The following is a 21,393-nucleotide window of genomic DNA, read 5'->3' as shown; positions in this document are numbered from 1 at the left end:
CGACAGTGTATAGTCACATCACGACAGGATGGGAATAGGCCGGACGCTGGTGCGGAGGGCGGGGGGGGGGGGGGGGGGGGGGAGTACTGTATATCAAGTATCAAAGTTGAAAGCACTTCACTTAGTAAGTATGAGAAGAATGAAAAGTAAAGCATGGATAGCAGAGGAGATAAACTCACATACTCTGTACAATGTTTGCAATAAATAAATCTAGTTTATTTCTTACCTCGACACACGTTGCCATTGTCAGGTTCAAACCCAGCCTTGCAAGTGCAGCTACCAATAGGAACCATCCATTCCCCATCTCCATTACAGTAGAGCTTTATAGGGACATCTACTTCTTCTGAGTTTTGGATGCAGATCCCTCGGGCAATAACCAGGGAAGTGCTCTCAGCCCCGGTCATGGTCTCTGGAAAGATTGCAAAGTTTTGGACCACACTTGGACACTTCTTATAGAACACCCTGACTGACAGCAGAGACATGCAGGCTCCATAGTCCTGAAAGGCCAAGTAGAAGCCATTTTTGGAAAGTGGACCGAAGCTGCGCACCTCTGTGTTGACCTTCATTAGACGTCCACCAAAATCTACTTGGGAAAAGCTTTCATCTGCAGCAATGGTGTCCACCTTGAGGTAAGGTGCCTCCATCCAGAAGGCTGAACCTTTGGTGGCAATGACAGCATCAGTTTCATAGTAATACAGATTAAATGTCTCTTTGCAGGAGCCAGGGACATTTGGTATGGAGCTGCAGTCACGCACGGTGAATCGTATCTCCACATAGATGCGCTGTGCTCCACGGCGGTCAATAAAGGTGGTGAGGAGCCAGTTGTTTTGACTGGGCTCGAAGACATTACACACTTGGTAGGTCCTGATGGTGTTGAGATTTTCATCATAGCCACTTACTTCCTCCCACTACAGAAAAAGAAAGAGAGAGAAAGGAATGTGAACAGTTGATTAGTAATCATCTATGATAAGGCTTTTTTTATTTCATTTTTGCTAGTTTGTTAATATTGCCTGAGCCACAGAGAGTTGTACACATATCACTATCCTCCCTGATGCATTAAATGCGAGTATACTTCCTGGATTAACAAAAAGGCATTAGCCTGTTGAGCTATGAGGCTTATTTATCCTTTGAGAGTACACATGTCCTTTTTTGAAAGCATAAACAACTGCCTTACTGAAGTTACAGGAAAACACCATTTTATCATCTAGTCCAGAAATGCTCACAGTTGCAGTAAGTGTATTCCCATTGCATAAGCAATAACTGATTAATTACTGTAGCTGAAATACTTTTAGCCATCTCTGCTATATCTTGCTGGGCACATTAGAAATATTGTGTGCAACGATTTTAAGAATATGCTCTAGTGCTTTACAATTAGAAAGACACAGACTACATGGCAGCCAAGAGCCCATCTGATGGAGAGGCACTTGTGTACAGACTGAACTGAAACACGCTGCAGGCCATTTCTTGCAGGTGTGACCCAGAAAGTGAGTTGGATGAGCATCCGAAGGTCCTTAGGGAATTAACAGTGCGCCAAACCATGATGAAAATGTGCCATTAACATTTGGCTTGAATCACTGAGTGTTGTGGGTATAAATCACAATAAAAAGAACCATAAACTAGAAGCTTGAATTTAGAAAACTTTGAAATAATTGTTCTCCTTTCAAGGCAGACTTGTTTTGTTTATGCATATTCTTTAACATAAGAAAACAGAATGCAGCAAGAAATATGAATACAACTGTCACTTCAGACCACAATAGATTAAATTATTATAGTTGAAGTGTTTACATATTCTAAAACTCATTTTTAGGTCACTTCCACTTCCCAACATAACACTATTATTTACACTCTAAATAATTACAACAGCTTAGTTAGGATAACTGCTTTCCCATGTGCTTTAGCACCAATGATCTATACAGCTGTAGAGGATGAGAAGTTAATCAGACCTATACTAAAAGGAGTGGGCCACCAGTCAGTTCATGTTTCTTGTGACCATATATCTTCTGGTGCTTCTTCTTTCCTCTGACCTTTAACGCCCCACCTGCTCAATCAGGCTGAATAAAGCAAGGGGGAGTTATTGGCTTTCCTCATATAGCCCCAGAACTCCTCAAACCATGGTAAAGATATTCAAAAATCCTGTTCAATAAGTCCATAAAACGATGTGAGGCAAGAGAAACAGGAAAAATGGAAGTCATCAAATTTCAATGTAGACATTAACATAGCTGGTGTAAGGAACACATGGGGGGGAAACAAGCAGGTGTGGGTGGAGTGTGGATATGTAGAGGGTGGAGAGGGAAGATGCATGATGAACATTGGAACTGCTGACATGATAAATGAGTTTACAAAAATCTGAGGTGCAAATTAAAGCCTCCCCTCCACACTGCTGCTGCCTCTTTGCCCACTTCACTCCACTCTTCTCCCCCTCTTCCCTCTTCTCCTTCTGCTCCCCTCTCCCATCTCTGCTCTGTAATGACCATTCATCAGCATTACAGGAACCTGTCCCTTTCAGCACTGCCTGTTCATTAATACAGCCAGCCCTAGGCTCCTCTGCACCCGTCCGCTTCGGTCTAGGAGGGGGTCCTCACCGCCTCTCGTCTAGCCAAATGACCACCATCTTTCATGCCAAAAAGGGGCCTGAGGCATCTCCGATAATGCCCATCCAGAATATGTCTGGAAATTCATCGGCCCTTATAATAATGAACTTTTTTTCTTTCACAGTAGATATTCATTGTCACCATTGTGTCAAAGACAAATAAAACTATTATAGGTGCATTGATTACATAGCAGAAATCTGACCCAGATATGGTTTTGTCATATCTTCCCAGTGTTTTGCATTCATATACTGTTTGCACCTGTATGCCCAGAGAAGGCGGTGTTTGTAATTTGATCCTTTAGTGACAACATATTGATTTGCTAGCTCTTGTTTTACTGCGGAGAGCTTGAGGCTATGTGCAACATTTCTGCTTGTGTCGGTCCAAACCATTTGATTACTGTGAGTATTGACATTTTTCTGTGTTTTTTGGCATCTTTGTCATTTTCCCATCACTAAAACTCATATAACATTTGTATTTAGAAAGCAATAACAGTCTTCACAATTCAGGGGACATACCCTTGTCGCATTAATACATTTGTATTTTCTTACTTTATTCCTGGCCCTTGTACATTATTTAAACCAAATGTATTTCTGCGACATCTCCCTGACCTGCGAAGAGAGAAAGCATCATCACCACTCACCGTTAGGATAGTGGAATTCTTTGTTTCCTTGCATTTATTCCCTGTTTAATCATTTGTGCATTGCGTTGGACAAGAGCATCACTGAATATATTTAGTCCATGCATTAAGAGCCCAAGCACAGATGCATATTGCCAGAACGTTTTTTGTTGTTGTTGTATGATATGTTATAAAATAAAGCAGGATACATGTGCAGGGTCAGCCTAAGATCAAATTCAAGTCTTGCTCGAAACCCTTTTTACTGTTTGTATCCTAAATACAAGTTTCTAAACCAGCTGGTTTGTATCAATATTAACTCAAGCAAAACAAGATAAGTAAGTTATGGGTGCTATATGTATATGTATATGTATATAAATATGGGTGTTTTTCACATTTGCTGCATGGATTTTTAATACGTTTAGGTGATAAGGTATAAAGACATTTCTTAGTGATCTCCTCATGGCAGTCATGAAAACTACAAAGGTGTGAGTAAGTTGAATGAATAACTGGTGAGTCTGGCTGAGGGTGAAAATGAGAACTGGCAACGAAAAACGGGAAGCTGAACCAAAATACAAGGGAAAGAAAATCTAAACCACAAGGAGAAACAAAACTAAAAGATAAACTAAAATAAATAATTGAAAAACAGAGACTATTACAGGTGCTGAATTTTGGGAAGTTATCTTCTTCTCTGTTACTTTTATGTTACACATCACCACATTTTTTTATTTATCACTGACATTGGCACTGAAAACAAACTGTTTTTGCAGATGAAACACCTGCCAAACACTGAGAGGCCTCTTTACACAACACTCATTTGTGAGCCGAACCAAAAGTACTTACTAGCATCACACTAATGGCTCTGCTTTTACCAGATGTGTGGGAGACATTTTTTTCCATGCCCCTGATTGTCAAATGTGGCCACTGTGTGTGTCATTATAGCTGCTTTCTTTTATAAGCAAGTAAGTAGCAAGGAGTCAGACGAGTCATGGATTCAGGGAGCACCTAATGTTGTGTTAATGAGCAGTCATAGCTGGCCGAGCTGGAGAAGAAAGGGTGAAGCAACGGAAGAGACACAGTGATGAATGAAAGAAAGATTTGAGTTGATATATTCAGGCTTGAGTTACCCTTCCCACAGCCTCAGTTCACTGCCATCAAGCCACTCTGCCCTCATAAAGACCATTCATCACAATGATCTCCTGCCATTGCCCTCGAAGACTAAAATAACACAGAGCAGCTCAGATTGCCAAGGTCTACCTTCGAAAGGAGTGAAGCATCCAGCACTGTGCTGGAGACTAGCAGGACACCAAGCACAGCTGGGAGGACTGACCACTCAGAACATGGATGCAACACACATCAAAAACAGGCTAAATGATGTGGACTAATGGGTCATTTGAATCACCATTTTAGTCACCAATCATTTGCCACCACGTGTTAGTGGCTTTACATACAATTTACATTCCTTTGAGAAATTAGTCTTTACTCAAAGTTAGTTCAGACCTTATTGTTTCTTTGCATTCCCTGGTTTGAATGCAATAGTTTCCATCATGGCCTGTTTGTACAATGTTTTAATACTAGCTCTTCATAACTGGTTAAATACAATTATCAACAAGTTGTTAAGGAAATACATAAATGACATCCAAATACACTGTCAATAGATTACATTATTGTCCTTGGGGCTCTTTAAAAGGTCATCTGCTAACCACCACAGAAGTAACTCCATTAATGACCCTTAATTGCTATTTCGATACACACACACACACAAAAAGAAGAAAACTAATTTGTGGTTTCCATTTAAGAATATAATTACTCACTGAGGTTCTTCACATGTTACTGAAACAAAGGTAAGGTAATACGTATCTTATTTTATTGCCTAAGCATCAACGTTTTATCCACGGAGCCCTATATTTTCTTGGACTGGCCTTATTATTGCAAAAAATGAGGTTAAATGAGTAATGTATCCTAAATCCTTACAGTCTTAGAGAGCTAGCTTCAATATTAAAACCAGACAAAACATTCTTTAGAAGTTAGTCCGTTTGGGGCCTAACCACACAGAAAGAAAGACAAGGCTTGACAACTTTTAGCCCATCATTCAAGCTCAGCTAATTCACTCGACAGAACCAACTGAATAGAGCAGCATCAACATGGCTGATCTTTAACCTCCAGTCTGCTATCTGAAGCTCAGCGGAGTTGCACTCCCAGTCTGCTTTTCAAATCCATCAGCGCCAGTTAATTTAGCTACATGCTCAGGCAAACTGAATACTGATGGGTGATGAGCAGTTTGGAAAACTTCTACATCCATAAGAAAAGCTTGAAAAATGCAATAGCATATGGGATGTGTGATTGGCGACTGTGTGTTGAATGACCTGTGAAAGTTATACTCGGAAGATTTGTTTTTACAGAAAACCAAAATGCAAAATGATTAAAAAGAGGATGAATATAAACATACTGAATTCCTGCACTTGCTCAGTGTTCTCAATTTCATTTGCTTTATCAGTTTTTCATCTTATGTATTCATGCAAATATGCATCCGTTCATTCATTCAATTCACATATGATTGCTGATGCCACGATTCAGCTTTAAAATTACATATTAAAAAGAATGACATTGATATACTGTACAGATTTTTTTTGTATTCCCAAATGTACCTACAATTTGTATGATTTAGATATGTGAAGTCTTTGCGCTGGAGATGAATGAGTACCGTAGTATATTTGAAAGCACTTCCATCAATGAGCATCAATGAGCTGCCTCTTTATCAATCATGCCAAGCCTAAAACATGTGGGCGGAGCCCTGTGCAAGAATGTTTTTCATCCTTCAGGGTTGACGAAGACGTTTCAACAATAAGGCTATTTATCAATAAGAACAGTCTAAAATTGCATTGATGCAGGGAAAAATATACCTTTCCAAAATAATGCTTTATAATAATTAGGTATGAAAATCACATTTTAAAGAGCTGTTTGTATTTTTAAAAGAAGAGAAAAAAGAAGAAGTAAAGCATCCACAGTTAAAAAAATCACAAGGTCAAGATCTTGGAAGGACAGCGGATTACTGGAGGACATACAAAAGATGAGATTGGATTTGAACTCTGCATCTTGCTGAAAGATGCTCCTATCAATTTTTGTAAAGCTCTATGCTCACTGTAATTAGAATATAAATAGCTTTTATTCTTTCTTTTATTTTCAAAGGTTGCTTCAGATCTCTCTGTTAATGAGAATATTTGGATTTCAAATTTTCGGTTGGTCTCAAAATAAATGGATATGCTATTTAAAGCAAATGCTAACTTGCTTTGTACATCAGTTACAGCTTAATGGACTCACTTTCCTTGATAAACTTACAGTCTGTTGTAAATTAATACACACACAGTGACACGCATAACCAGAATGGAGCCTCTAAAATATGCAGTGGCATGATTGCTATTATCATTTCTGATCAGCTGTGTTATTGAATGAATGCTGCTGTCAGAGCTGTTGCATGGAAATTATTATTTTGCAGGGCATCTGAGACCTAGTTCTGCCTGGCTGAATGTGATGGATGGAGAGGAAATGGTGATGTCTGAAACACTCCAGGTCCTGCCAGATCCAAGCCACTCTATAATTACAGTCACACAGTTTGTCTGAGCCCAACTAGAGAGAGTCCTGCCCATTTGTCTGGATGCAGTAAAATACGTGATCCCCAAAACCCGTTTATCACTTTTGGAAAACTGAGTGACTTCATGATGGAAATGTGCGTATAAACAAAAAAAAAATTATACATCCTTTTTTAATATTGTGATCAACAGAGGACACCATCTCCTCTGTGGTCCACACTGCTCTCACCCACTTGGAGCAGGACTCCTACTCCATATACTTTTATTTTTTTGTGGAGTTCACATCTACCTTCAATATAATGATGCCCCAGAACCTGATGGACAAACTACTCAAACCAGGACTAAGCCCCTCTATTTGCAACTGGGTCCTTGACTTCTTAGCAAACAGACCACAGTCTGTGAGAATCCACAACTTCTCCTCCTCCAACATAACCCTCACCACTGGCTCCCTCAGGGCTGTGTGTTGAGCACCCTTCTGTTCCCTCTGCTCACATATGACTGAGCACCTACCCATCCAGGCTGTCATATTGTAAAGTTTGCAGATGATACAGTGGTGGTTGGATGCATGGAAAACAACGATGAGTCCAGCTACAGGCAGGAGGTGGAACACCTGAAGAGCTGATGCAGGAAGAACAACCTTCACATCAATGTGAAGAAGATGAAGGAGATGGTTGTGGATTTCAGACAGAGCAACACCCCCCACCCCCACCCACCCCAGACATAGAAGTATCTGTGGTGGAAGTGGTCTCAGTTACAAGTACTTGGGCGTGCACCTGAACGACAACCTCAGCTGGGGCAACAACACTACCAGTCTGATCAAGAAAGCACATCAGAGACTCAACTTTCACAGGCGGCTGAGGCGAGCTGGTCTGGGACGCTCAGTCCTCACCTCCTTCTACAGGTGTGCGGAGAGCATCTTGTGCTCCAGCATTAACGTGTGGCACTAGGATTATCACTGTGCAAAAAATAATAATAATAATAATCACTACAATGCTACTTTGATTGGTGATATGCGCTGCTGATTATCCATGCTACTGATCAATGCTGAAAGTAATGCACACTGTAGGGATTCTTGCTGCATCACTAAATTGAGCAATCCTATCATTTTAGCATCATCCAAGTTTTATAAAATGACTATTTACTTCCGTATTTTCAATTTGGAGCCAGCCGTATTTAAAACCCAACAATTTTCTTTATTTTAAATGTCTTTGAAAGAACAGTTACTTAACACAAGCCTCAGAAACAGGTCTCTATAGATGCTTACTGAAAATAAAATAAAAATGGAAATATGAATATTTAATTAGTCAGACAAGTACCGATAGATATTTAACGAGTTGGGTTGGATGGTGGCGGTTTTTATCACAGCCATTGTTTTATTGCTGTGTGTACCTCATCTGCGTTTTTTGTTTAAAACAGGTCTCTCTTGTAAATGAGTCTCCGTGACTCAACGAGACTAATCTGTATAAATAAAGGTTGAATTAATATTTACGTTATTATTTATATATTTCTAGGTCTAATCCCTGTTCTGGTCATATGTAATCTCTTTGTTATGACTATTTTATTGATGAATGCCATAGATATTTACCCATATTCTTCAAAAATGAGCTTTGTTCCCTGCTGCTCTGGTCCTCGGCCTGGGGCCGGCTTGAGGTCGCTGTCAGGTGGGTGGGGCGCATGGACGACCTGACGGAGGCTCTGTAGGGTTGTCTCTGTCTGCTTGTTTATGTCTTGGGTTGGGTTTTAGGTGGTCCCCTCTCTTGGATAAATTTGGGTCCCCCATTTAATGTGTGGGTCTACTTCCCTCCCGTGGTGGACCCCCCTGCCGCCGGTGCATTGGCGGCTCTCAGCATCTGAGGCTAAGTGGTGGGGTGTGTGCGGGCCCGCCCTGGTGGCTGCCTGCCGGGGCCTGGGTGCCCTGGCTCAGTCGGGCCTCTGTTGGGGGGATGTATGACTTCGGGACTCGGGGCTCGGTGTCCATGGCCGGATCTACTCTGGAGGGACGGGTTGCCGGCGGGGCCTGTGGACTCGTCGCTGCAGCTCCTGGGGTTTCTGCATTGTGGTTGCTGGGGATCGCCCGTGGCTTCCCTTTGCTTTGCTGCCTGGGGGGTGCGGGTGTCCCTGTTGGGGGACTCCCGGAGCTCCGGGCTCGGGGACCGCTGTGTGTCTGTGGCTCCAGTCTTCCCTGTGTCACCATCGTGTCCTGTGGGGATGGGTCTGTGGCTTCCCACATCCACTATTTAAACTTTTTTTTTTTATGGAGAAACCTTATAGTGACAAGCATGCTCACACAGGTGCTTAGAGTCAGTGTTTATCAGATACACCCTCAGTTGGGTTGTGGTGGTCACTAAATCGATCTTGTATTACCATGTACTGTATAAAATACTTTCTAATGATGTTATAAGTATCATTATAAACGTTGTTTGTTGTTGTGGTTTCTCGTATTATTTTTTTTATTTTTTCTTTCCGCAGGTCTAGAGGCAGACTTCAATGATGTTGATTTGTGTTCTCTTTATCCCTCTCTCTCTCCTCTATTCCTATCTCCTTCTTTACTTTTTAACCCTTCTCTCACTTTTCTGCTGTGTTATCTTCTTTGTTTTTCATCCCTATGTCCATTACATCTGAAACAAACCCAAAGCAAATTCTAATATAGTTTTATTTATATACCAAGTGGAGCATTAAGGCCAGCCATAATGCTCTGCTTGTGAAAGTAAATCTGTTGGGCATCACCTTGACACTCAGACAATAACTCTGAGTGTCACAATGCCAGACAGGACAAGGGGAATAAAAAATAAAAAAAAAGAGTTTTTACCATTTTTGACCCCATTCTAAAGAAACCACACAGCAAAGACTCTCTCAGCAAGGTTATATTCAGTGGTATTGCCACATTGGATTATACATTTAAAAAAAAAAATATATATATATATATTTTTTTTTTCTGACTATCTGCAACTTTTGGGATCAAACATAAATTACAATGAGTAAGAAGCCAAAGCAATTTACCATCAACATGTAAATACATAATATGTCTTGTAGTGAGGTGAGGTGCAACAGATGGTTTGTACAGAAACTAAACATTTAAGTCTGAAAGTAGAACATGATTGATATTCTGAAGGTTTTCACAAAGAAATGACTGATGTAAGAAGTGACATAAGAAACGTTATCATTATAAATTCTATGTGAGCAGGTGAGATACATATGATGAATATAAATAGAACAGGACAACATAAGAAGAGAGGAGAAAAATAATAAAAAAAGAAAGAAAAAAGTGTTGACAGTGACAATTTTATTGTCCAGTTTAAATAAGTCAAGGCTACAAATTGTGGCATTCAGGTATAAGAGTGCGACAGGTTACCAAGCCCAGTGTGTGTGTGTTATTGTGTTTATGTGTGTGTGCATGTCTCTGTGAACTTGAACTTGTATGTTGAAGGCATGATTTTAGTCAACCTTATACCGCTGGCAGAAAGACCAAATGAATGGGTGAGACTGGGTCGGGGGATGCTGGTTTAGTTGAGCTAAAAGGAAGATGAAGCTTCAAGCCAGACACTATGAGGAAGACAAGCTGAAACAAAGAAAACAGTAACAAAGACAACGTGGAAACATTCTGGGTGTGCAAACAAGATGGGAGGATCTACTGCTATTGTTGCCAACAGTGAGGTACTGCTGAAGAGGCAGCTACTGTAGGTACTGGGACAGACACTTCCGCCCACATGAAGCACACCAACGCTCCAGTGGATCTGTCACACTCCTCCAAATTCACATCAAATTAGGGATGGACCCATTTCTCTTCATGTGCTCAAGTTCTACCACTTTGTTCTTTTATTTATTTGTTCACCTCCCTGAAGAACCACCTTTTTTATTCCTCACAAATCCAAAAGAATTCTTCCATGTCAAATTGAAAGAAGGAATTCTACGGGAAGGAACTAAATTATTGAGACGACAATCACATACCACTTCATTCTGAAAAGGAAAATGGAAAACGGTAAAAAGAAGAAGAAAAAAAAAAGGCATAAGAAATAATAAAGAAACATAAATTGGTGCACTGTAATAACAGCCTGATTAAGCATGAACTATAATTATTCTTGGTTTGCTTTTTTTTTGGTAAGGACACAGAAATGCAGCTGTGTTGACCCAAAAAAAAAAAGAAAGAAAAAAAAATGGAATGTGGATAAAATCAAACACACAAAATTGCCCCAAAACATAAATATAAATGCAAACCCACTAATATATTTTGTTTTTATCACACACAGACACACATGGGAGTTCAGGATTTTGATGCAACAGATTAATTGTACACACTTACATAAAAATAATATTAATAATAGTAATAATAATAAAGAACACTTGATGGGAGAAGTTGATTGGGTTTACTTTGTGTCATAGTTTTGGTTTGTATTTTGAGTATTTATTATTCATATTTTTGGCTTTCGGCTCTAGGTGGCCAGATCAAATCCCAGCCAGGGGCCTTTCTGGGTGGAGTTTGTATGTTCTCTCCATGCATGGATTTTCTCCAGGTACTCCAGTTTTCTCCCACAGACCAAAAACATGCATGTTAGCCTGATTGGTAACTCTAAATTGCCCCTAGGTGTGAGTGAGAGAGTGAATGGTTGTTTGTCTCGTTTCTCTCTATTTGTCCCTGTGATTGACTGGAAACGTGTCCAGGGTGTCCCCCACCTCTCGCACAGATACTGCTAGACATGGGCACCAGTGACCCCCATGACCTAAAAAGGAAGGAGCAGGTAAAGATAATGGATAGATGGAGAGATGGATGGCTGGATAGATCAATGGATGGCTTTCTGCTCTGAGTTTTGGTAATTTTGGTCATTTGGCAATGTTTTTGGTTATGTTCTTGTATTGTCATAGCCACCAGATGTCCTCAATTGTCCCCTATTCAAATACTTTTTTTCTTAATATTCCCCATTCCTTATCAGCACCCCTGCTTTCATTTACTGTACAAATTGTCCCTCACTCAAAATGTACCTAGGTTTTCCTCAGTTTCTTGTCATACATCTTGTTCATCATGTGCTCTTTTCCAAGCTGTCTTCTCTGGTTCACCTTCGTTTACTCTTTAAATGATCTTGCCTTTTTCCTGAAACTGCCTCAATAGTATCTCTATCTTGGGCCTTCAACAATAACTCTCTATTTAACATGACACAACTGGACTAATGCCGTTGCACACTAGCTTTAATCAAACAGGTTAAAATAGACCTGTTGATTAGTGAAACATACATACATACATACATACATATATATATATATATATATATATATATATATATATATATATATATACACACATATACATATATATAGACAAATAAACTTATGTTCTGCAGGTGAAAACTTTCAGAGACGCAACTTATCTGTCTCTGTTGCTATTGACAATGTTGATGACAATGATAACATAACTAATCCTATAGCTATAGCTTAACCATTGATGCAGACTGTTGCTGCCAGTATAGAAGACTGGTGTGTGGAACAAAAACAAATAAACTATTTTAAATGGATGTGACACATCAGATACATCAGTATGTTGGGATACTTCATGCTTCTTTGTAAAAAATATTTCATCTGGACTCAACCATCACAAACCATCTCTTGTTCTACATAGAAAGACTGCAATGCCTGTTGTCTTCTGCATGTAAGCCACCATCTATTTAAATGTAGCTCACACAAACACACATATCTAGGGATGCACGATATTGGATTTTTGGCCGATATCCGATATGCCGATATGTAAAAAACATATTTGGCCGGTAACTAGATACCGATATTTTATATATTTTCCTTTATCAGAACATAGCCCTCTTATTTAGGCTTATTTGCTACAAAAATGTGTAACAGCTGTAAGAGCTGGTGACATATATTCAGTAACAGCCATATGACATGCATAGCACTTTAACTTATATTAAATGAAAAGTGTTAAATGTTATTTATTAGCATTAGTCACCTGCAATGCTGTCTCACTTGTGAAGGCTTGTTCCAGGTTCCTATAGCTGCAGTGTGGGATCCTCTGCACTTTTGTGCATGAAGGACAGCCTTTTTAAGGTCAAAGTTTTTGTCTATCCATTGTGCCGTAAGACTAATCATGCTAATGGGGCTAACAAGACATCCAAATGTCTGTGGTAAAACTCACCCATGTGCTATCAGCTATTAGCTTCTAAGTGATGTCAGAAACGATAGCTTGTAACTCGGGTAAAGTTAGTTTGGAAAAATATCTCAGACTGGGGACGATGTAGTGAGGCTCAATGTAGTCCAAAAATCTTTGGAATCCGACATCTTCACCAACGAAAAAACCTTCCACACCGCCAACATTTTGAATTTTTTTCAGGGGAGGCCACACCTAGTCTGTATGGTTTACCTAAAATCCACAAACAAGGTGTACCTTTAAGACCAATTGTTAGCATGATTAACTCTGTCTCTTACAATGTTTCCAAATATCCTGCATCTGTACTCATCCCTTTAGTTGGCAGCTCAGAACACCACATACAGAACACCATGGACTTTGTGGACAAGGTGAGGGATGTCATCATGGAGACTGATGAAACAATGGTCTCTTTTGATGTCACATCACTCTTTACGTGCATTCCTGTTGATGACGCAGTAGAGGTGGTCAGTTTAAAATTAAAATCAGACACCACTCTGAGCAGCAGGACCACGCTTTCCACAGAACAACTGTGTCAATTCTTGAAACTGTGCCTGCAGTCAACCTACTTCACATATGGGGAGCAATATTATAGGCAGAAACATGGGTGTGCTATGGGGTCTCCAGTTTCTCCTATTGTTGCCAACCTGTACATGGAGGAGGTAGAAAAGAGAGCCTTGACGTCCTTTTCAGGGACACCACCAAGTCATTGGTTCAGGTATGTTGATGACACCTGGGTTAAAAGTAAATCTCAGGAAGTCCAACATTTTATTGACCACATCAACTCTGTGGATAAATACATCAAGTTCACAAGAGAAGATGAAAAAAATGGCAAGTTGGCTTTCTTGGACTGTGAGGTCTCAGTCTTTGATAGAGGACATTTGCAAACTGAGGTGTACCGCAAACCCACCCACACAGACCAGTATTTGCAGTTTGACTCCCATCACCCTTTGGAGCACAAGTTAGGAGTCATCAGGACTCTGTATCACAGAGCAGACAGCGTCCCCACTAGCTCAGGAGCCAGGCAGAAGGAGAAATCCCACACAAGACAGGCTCTAGAGCAATGTGGATATCCTAACTGGACCTTCCTGAAAGCAGAGAAGAAACCCTAACAGGACTCCAGTCAGCCAACAGGTGAAAAGGAGGAACCCAGACCCAGACCAGTGGTCATTCCATATGTTGAGGGAGTATCAGAGAAACTGAGACGTTTATTTTCTAAACACAACGTCCCAGTGGCTTTTAAACCCCAAAATACATTACGGCAAAGACTGGTTCATCCCAAAGATCCAGTCCCCCGGCACAAACAGAGTAATGTTGTGTATGCTGTTCAGTGTCAGGAGGGCTGTGATCAGTCTTACATTGGGGAAACTAAACAGCCACTGGCCAAAAGGATGGCCCAGCACAGAAGATCAACATCATCAGGCCAGGACTCTGCGGTCTACACTCATCTCCAGGCCAGCGGTCACTCTTTCAGGGATGAAGATGTGCACATCCTGGATAGAGAGGAACGATGGTTTGAGAGAGGAGTAAAGGAGGCCATCTTTGTGAAAAGAAATCTTCCATCATTAAACAGGGGTGGAGGCCTCCGGGTTCAACTGTCCCCCTCTTACAATGCTGTGATTGCTAGTATCACTCAGCCCTCTGTGAACAGTAAACAGCCATCAGGGTGCTAATGATCCATTGTTAGGCTGATGGTCCTTCTTGAGCATGTGATCAGCTGGTTTTGGTTGTCAGCAGCAAAACTGGTTGATCCACTCTGAGAAGGTGCTATTTAAGAGACTGAGCTGAATACAGCACCTCAGACTGAGGAAGTCTCTCAGATGAGAGACGAAATGTTTCTACATTTTTTTGTTGTTTTGCTTTGTATTGTTTTTTTGAATGTCCAGAGGACCAGATTTAACTTTTTTAGATTTTGAATTTTCCTCTCCGCTGTGAGATCAGGTAGGCACATGTGATGTCATCACGTTGTGCTGTCGCTGCAGGCATCCTTGTCACTGGGCTGTCATGCAAAAACAGTGCCTTTTATATTGGTGAGTTTTTATTATGGAATGGCCATGTCCGATATTGAACTTTAACACTAATATCGGCCGATAGCGATACCATACCGATAATATCGTGCATCCCTACACATATCTTTTTATGCTTTAAAATAACACATTAATGAGCACTTTTTGGAGAAGAATAAAGCAGGAAAATGTTACTTTCTGCGTTGACCAAAAGCTTGAACCCAACCACATGGAAATTCCCATGACTGTTGTTTTCATAAATTCAGGCAAAATCAGTTGACAGATAAAATGAGGAGTTCAGCACTGCCCCAGATACGTGGCTTATTCACCTGCTGATAATGAGTTCCTTTTTCAGACCATTCTCCAATAAAGAACCAAAAGGAATGCAAGAAGAGTTGAGTTGAGCTGAACCATGCAGAGGAAAATCAGCACCAGTGATTTGTTGTCATAACATTGTGATCATCACGCTGAGCAGATGTGTCTGAGTACGAGTTCAGATCAAATTTAGCTGTCTGGCTACACTCCCGATTCACACTCACATATCTGGAAAGCAAAATGAAACAGGTCTCCCACTGGTCTACCAATTTGATATGTGTATTTTGAAGAAAAGCATCTGGACATTTTTTTTTTCTCTCAGTGTAATGCATTTTTCAAGCTTTCAAGAGTTCTTTGTAGGATTTTTGTAGGATGTTGTATGTCTGGGTATTGAACTTATACACAAGTGAGAAGTTTTCATAGAGGTTTACATGTATAAATGTTTAGTGTGCACCACTATATGGGACTGTGTGCACGTACTGAAGCACCCTTCATACCCAGCCTTCTCCATCAGGGCCAGCATGACTCACTGTCATCTCTCTCATTCTAGTTCAGCTCGAGTCTTACGAGTTCAGAGTTCACCTCCATCCCGCGCTCCAACTTCCTCATGCACATTCTATGACTTGTTTTTATATATTTCTCTCTGAAACTTATCTACATTCAATCAGTCCGTTCTTCCCTCTCACCTTCCTTTATATTTTCATTTTACTCACTTCCTTACCTCTGGTGTTTCTTACACCCTTTGAGCCTCTGCTTGTCTGATGAATGAATTAGTGTCAAAATCACATTTTCTGTACAAAAACTTGCTTACATAAATTGGTCAGAAAGTGTTTTCTTGTATACCCTGTTTAACTCTTTGCAAAACATTAATCAGTTATTTTAAGTTAACATGTAACAACTTATTTGCATAAACAGAAGACTCTGGAGTTGAACTCCTCCCATTATTGCATTTCCAATACAAAATTATCCTAGGCAGCGGTTTGAATTTTTAATAGCTTGAACTGCAAGTCAGATGCTTGATTTTGATCATTTTAGCTAGAAAGATAAAGATCCATGATTAAAATGTGATATTACATTTCTGTTTTCCACCCATCTCTCTCTGACACACACTATCTACAATCAATCAGCTCCGTCTTCCTGTGTATTTTGCCGTTTGATCCATCTTTATTTTTCCCACTTTACATTATTCCGTCTGTGTTCCTTGCTGGCCATCAGAGCCCCTGCGCATCTGTCTTTTGTGGTATGAATAATTGAGATGTATTGAGTTTGGCCAGCAGATGGTAAGATGGCCGTTATGGATCTGCATGTGCTCTTTAGCAGCATGCAACTGCAGAGTGACACCTGTCCAGTCAAAGTCCACATGAGCTCTGCTGCAGCACAAAATGCAGAAGGGGATAAATGCACAGTATGGTCAGCTACAGTATGTGTCTCCACTAAAGGCACCTCTCCTGTGCAGGTGCAAATTGACAACGTCCCTGACCCCCTTGAATATATGCCCACATGTGAAAATGGAGGAGAATATAAACAAGTCAGAGTTGATCTCTTCTGTCTTAATTTTGCTTTCACTAAATCGTCTGCCAAAAATGTCCTCATGGTGGTTCTGCTTCCATCTCACACCAGACGCCTTACATTTTCCACCGGTTTTCAAGCTGTTCTGTTGATTACTAATGCCAAACACATGTTTATAAAATATGATGGTTAAATAAATAAAATTAGATGCATCACTTGTCCTTTTTGTCCCCACCAAACAGTCATGATGAAGCAGATCAAGTAAATGAGACACACACTGGTTAATGAAAGGGAAACTGGGGCTTATGTTATCTGCCAAATGTCATAAAGTCAATATTTCATTTAAAAAAATGGTTTACATTTTGCAAGCTTATGACAGCATGTGGCTAAGGCCCATAAATAATCAGTGGACAACAGTTTTGTGAAAGTAATCTGGACGATCACTTCAAAACAGGTTTCTTCATTTTCCTGTTATACCTGGAGGCTTCTTGTCAAAAATACATTTAAATTCAAAGATTATCTTTTAAAGCATTCTACAGACTGCTTGAGCCATTACAGCGTCTGACCTTCTGAACCTGTCGCTGGAAGGCAACACCTCGAGGCCTTTTTCAGTTCCATTTAAACAAAGCTGTCATTCGTTGCTGACATTATGTAAAATGGCAGTGCGTTTGTAGGACAATCATAATACAATGTGTTTTCTCATTTTAAGTTTTACTGACAATGTTCTATGGATTTACGGGGCCCTGTGGTTGGTTTTCAGAGGTTGCAGCCAGATGGAGATGGTCCATATTGGTTGCTTACTTTGTCTAAAACTTTGGTTAACTGCAAACATTGGGTCAAATACTGGTATCTTCATTTAATAGTACTACGTCTTAGATTATTGTGCCTTTTTGTCTTAAAATCCAATACTTTTCACAGTAGCTAATTTATTTTGCAAATGTCCCTTGTCATATTGGTGAAGAGATTGTGATTCATGCATATTTAAGCTCTCATAGCATTTATCCTCAGACTCGCCACATCCCCCACCTTCCATCTTCCAAGCTCTTTACAGCCTAACATGCTTGATTTCTTCCAGCTTAAAGGCACAGCTTGTGGCACCACAGACACTGCCAGCCCCTGACCACACAGGCCCCTAAACCTTTTGCCTCCATTGCCCTCACCTCAACTCTGTGACCTCCCAGAGTCAGATGAGTTAACTGGAGCTTTCCACCACAGAGTCACAGTATGTTGCAAGGCTATAGCTGCTTTTATGTTTTTGTATAAACCCAGTTGATCTCCTCACCCTCCGTCATTGGAGCTTCTTCTAATCCTTCCTCAGCACCCTTTTCTCATCCTGCAGCCACTTTCAGTTCACACTCACACTTCTGTTTTATACTCCCCACTTCCTTCTCACAATCTCCCATGTTATAACCATTTCTCAGCTAACATCATCGAACCCTTCTCACGTGAACTATTCCTTGTGCTTATGATTCAGATTTTATTTAGACCGGTTAAAATTATGAAATAAACAAGTAAATAAATAAAGGAACCCTAAAATTAACACTGTGTTGTTCATATGTCTGCCTTGGCTTTCAAAAGGTATTTAAATTAAACTTTCATAAAAGTGTACGTTTCAGTTTGTTATAGAAATATTGAGAAATCTTGCTGCAGTTGGAAAAAAAAAAACTATATATATATATATAACAAATAAGGGCTATGCTCTTCTGCTCATGCTTCTTTCCTACCAGCATAAATCTCCCCCTAGAAATATCTTGTTGCATCACCTTAACGTGTCTTTTAACAGCCTCCTTGGCACAGTGTCTGTGTTTACATCCCACACAGAGGAAAACAAGATTATAGTGAAAAATCAAGCATTATATTAGATCACACGATATAAGCCCAACAAAAGAAGAACTAAAACGCACAACAGCTTACATCGAATTTTTCAGTAATCTGATTTCCTTTTTACTTTTTACCATGTTTTGAATTAGAACTGACAGACGTAAGAGGGAAATTTCCATTTGTACTCTGTTGCCTAACAGTGAAACAGAAACAAGGTTAGTATCTTAGGTTCAACTTGAAAAAAGTAACACACACATCAAAAATATATATAATAATAATTGTTATTGTATGTATAAGGACTATTAGGTCACTTCTCTTCACTGCATATCATGTTTTAGTTGTTTTTTTTTTGTGTGCAATTTTTTTAAATCATTTAATAGTTTAATTTAATTAAACATTTAATTTATTAAACATTTGATTAATATAGTCCAATCCATCTTTCTCAGTACATGTAAACAGAGCTAGTCCAATTCAATTTCAGTTCATTACAATAACAGCTTGAATGAAAACATCCAAACAGTTTAATTAAATTATAACGCAAAACTAACAGATTTTTTTAATTGTAATTTTGTTAAGAAATGTCAGATAAAAACTTTTTTTTTTTTTTTTTTTTTTTTTACAAAAAAGCAGTGTGATTGCTGACTAACACTTTAACTAAGTTGTTAATTCTAAAAGAAGCAAAACGCTAACTAAAAGCTAAAAGTACGAAAGGCTAGACAAAAGTAGATTTCAAAGGAAACAATGTTTGTGAATGAACTGAAAATATATGAATGCATTTCTGTGGGGAAAACATTTATGAACAAAGATAATTGTTTAAAAAAAATATATAACTGTTGCAAAAACACAAGGTCACTCATCTCTGGAATGAGTTTAGCATTTGATATGTGAAAAGCTAACATAAGATAAAGTAAGCAGAAGTAGTTAGAGTTGCAACAAAACTGAAAATAAATAATGTGGTGGGGGGGGGGGGAATAATGGTTAAATAATAATGCTAAGTAGGGATTCATGCAATACCTCTTTTTAATTAGGATTTAACAAATACGACAACTAAAAGTTGAGGAAAACCACATTCATTGCTTGTGCATGCTGATGCACTCTTGTGGAGTTACTGTGTGTGCATGTCATGGGAGTTCATGTCTGTTTGATCATGTGACTGCATGACAAGGTCAGGGGACATTTTCCATTTTGGGACTCCATCTTTTATTAATCATGGCAAGAGATGGCAGAGAGTGAAAGTTAAAGTGAAAAAGAAAAGGATGCACTCGTTTTATGAGGTTAGGTAAAAACGGTGGGAGGGTGAAGCACGCTTATACCAGTGCATGCGATGGAAATAAAAGAGTAGGAAACATATGTAGCAAGGACACACATTGTTTTGAATATTGCTATTGTTTGCTGAACCCTCGGAGCTCAAACTCTGTGTAGCAGATGCTAACATGTCACACATTGCCACTCCGTTATACATTCACATAACTGACCCTGATGTCCTGATGTTTACACCTCTGGAATTAATGACACTGCTTCTAGTCCTTCAAAATAAACCTTCACTTTAACCAAACACACCCACACAAACACAAATGCACCACTTTGGAACTCAGAGAAGTGAGTCAAAAAATACTGAGATGTACAACAAACTGTTGGAAAAAATCTACAGAGCAAGCGTGCATTTATTTATTTATTTTTGAATGTTTGTTCAAAGGTGATAGGAATGATACTGCCAGCTTTACAAAGCACACCATTCAATGCACAGACATGCATGATGTACTAAGCAGTGCATCTGCTGCTCATATAGGTGAAAGCTTTGCATTGACTATGTTGACCTAATATTTCATGTGTGACGTTCATGTTACAGAAATCCAATGAATATTGTCAGATGTATTGCAAATCTGGGTTAAATATGTCTATACAATACCATTTTTGTACTGCAGTTTGCAAACGTAAATTCAACTGCACCGAGGTGTTGTGTCTACGCAGCTTTACCATTAATAATTACGAGTGTATTCTTCCTACAGCAGGTTTGAACATTTACAACAGCAGGAGCTTAAATAAAACTGTGCTCAACAGAAACAAGAGGCTCTGTGTGCCTGGAGGCTTGCACAACCAAACAGACTTTGATGGGAACACTGGAGATTCCTCAACTCGGTAGGTCTCACTAGATATGTATACGGACAAACCAAGCCAACTTTATCATTCCAATGCACTCAAGGCAAATTTAATTATATGGTTTCAAGATGATCCAAAATATAAATTGATGTCAGTAATGTGAATAAACAACAACAAAAAAGGCATCCAATGAGAAAACACACTCATTCCAAAGAATGTTAAACTTATTATTATACTTGTTACCAATTTAGCCCAAATAAATAAAATAGTGCAGTAATGTAAAATCCCCAAAACACACAAACACACAAAAAACAACTTGAACCTCCAAAATATAACAGTTGTTCCCTTAAATTGACAACTAAGTCAAATAACTGTATAATTAAAGTCCTAATTGATAATAATGAAAGGAGTTTTAGACAAAGATCATCTCATGTTAAGAAATGTCAGAGTTGTATTTATATAGAAATGACATTATGTCCAGTTGTATGCAATAGTACTGATGTTGTGTTCACAGTGTGTGTTGGGGATGACTTAAATTACAACCACATCAAATTGTTGTTCGGATATTTTAAACTGGCTGTGCTATACCCATTTTGTGTTGGCCAATGTACAGGTCCTTCTCAAAAAATTAGCATATTGTGATAAAGGTCATTATTTTTCATAATGTAATGATAAAAATGAAACTTTCATATATTTCAGATTCATT

The 21,393-nt window shown here is 39.3% G+C and overlaps 1 protein-coding gene across 1 annotated transcript in view; it reads right to left on the bottom strand.

The window, feature by feature from the left end:
* Positions 1-21,393, bottom strand: part of LOC119414228 (ephrin type-B receptor 1) — a gene marked incomplete at its 5' end in the record, with an annotated part of 145,019 nt that overhangs the window by 96,721 nt on the left and 26,905 nt on the right. Inside the window, one exon of the mRNA XM_037681328.1 lies at positions 227-908. Within this exon, the coding sequence (XP_037537256.1) occupies positions 227-908 (682 nt within the window). The remainder of the gene's footprint in view (positions 1-226; positions 909-21,393) is intronic.

This window comes from Nematolebias whitei, chromosome 9 (assembly GCF_014905685.2).
Source record: "Nematolebias whitei isolate Nwh7 chromosome 9, NemWhi1, whole genome shotgun sequence".
NCBI lineage: Eukaryota > Metazoa > Chordata > Actinopteri > Cyprinodontiformes > Rivulidae > Nematolebias > Nematolebias whitei.
The sequence above is the reverse complement of the archived record's forward strand: the minus strand, read 5'-3'. Positions and strand labels throughout refer to the sequence as shown.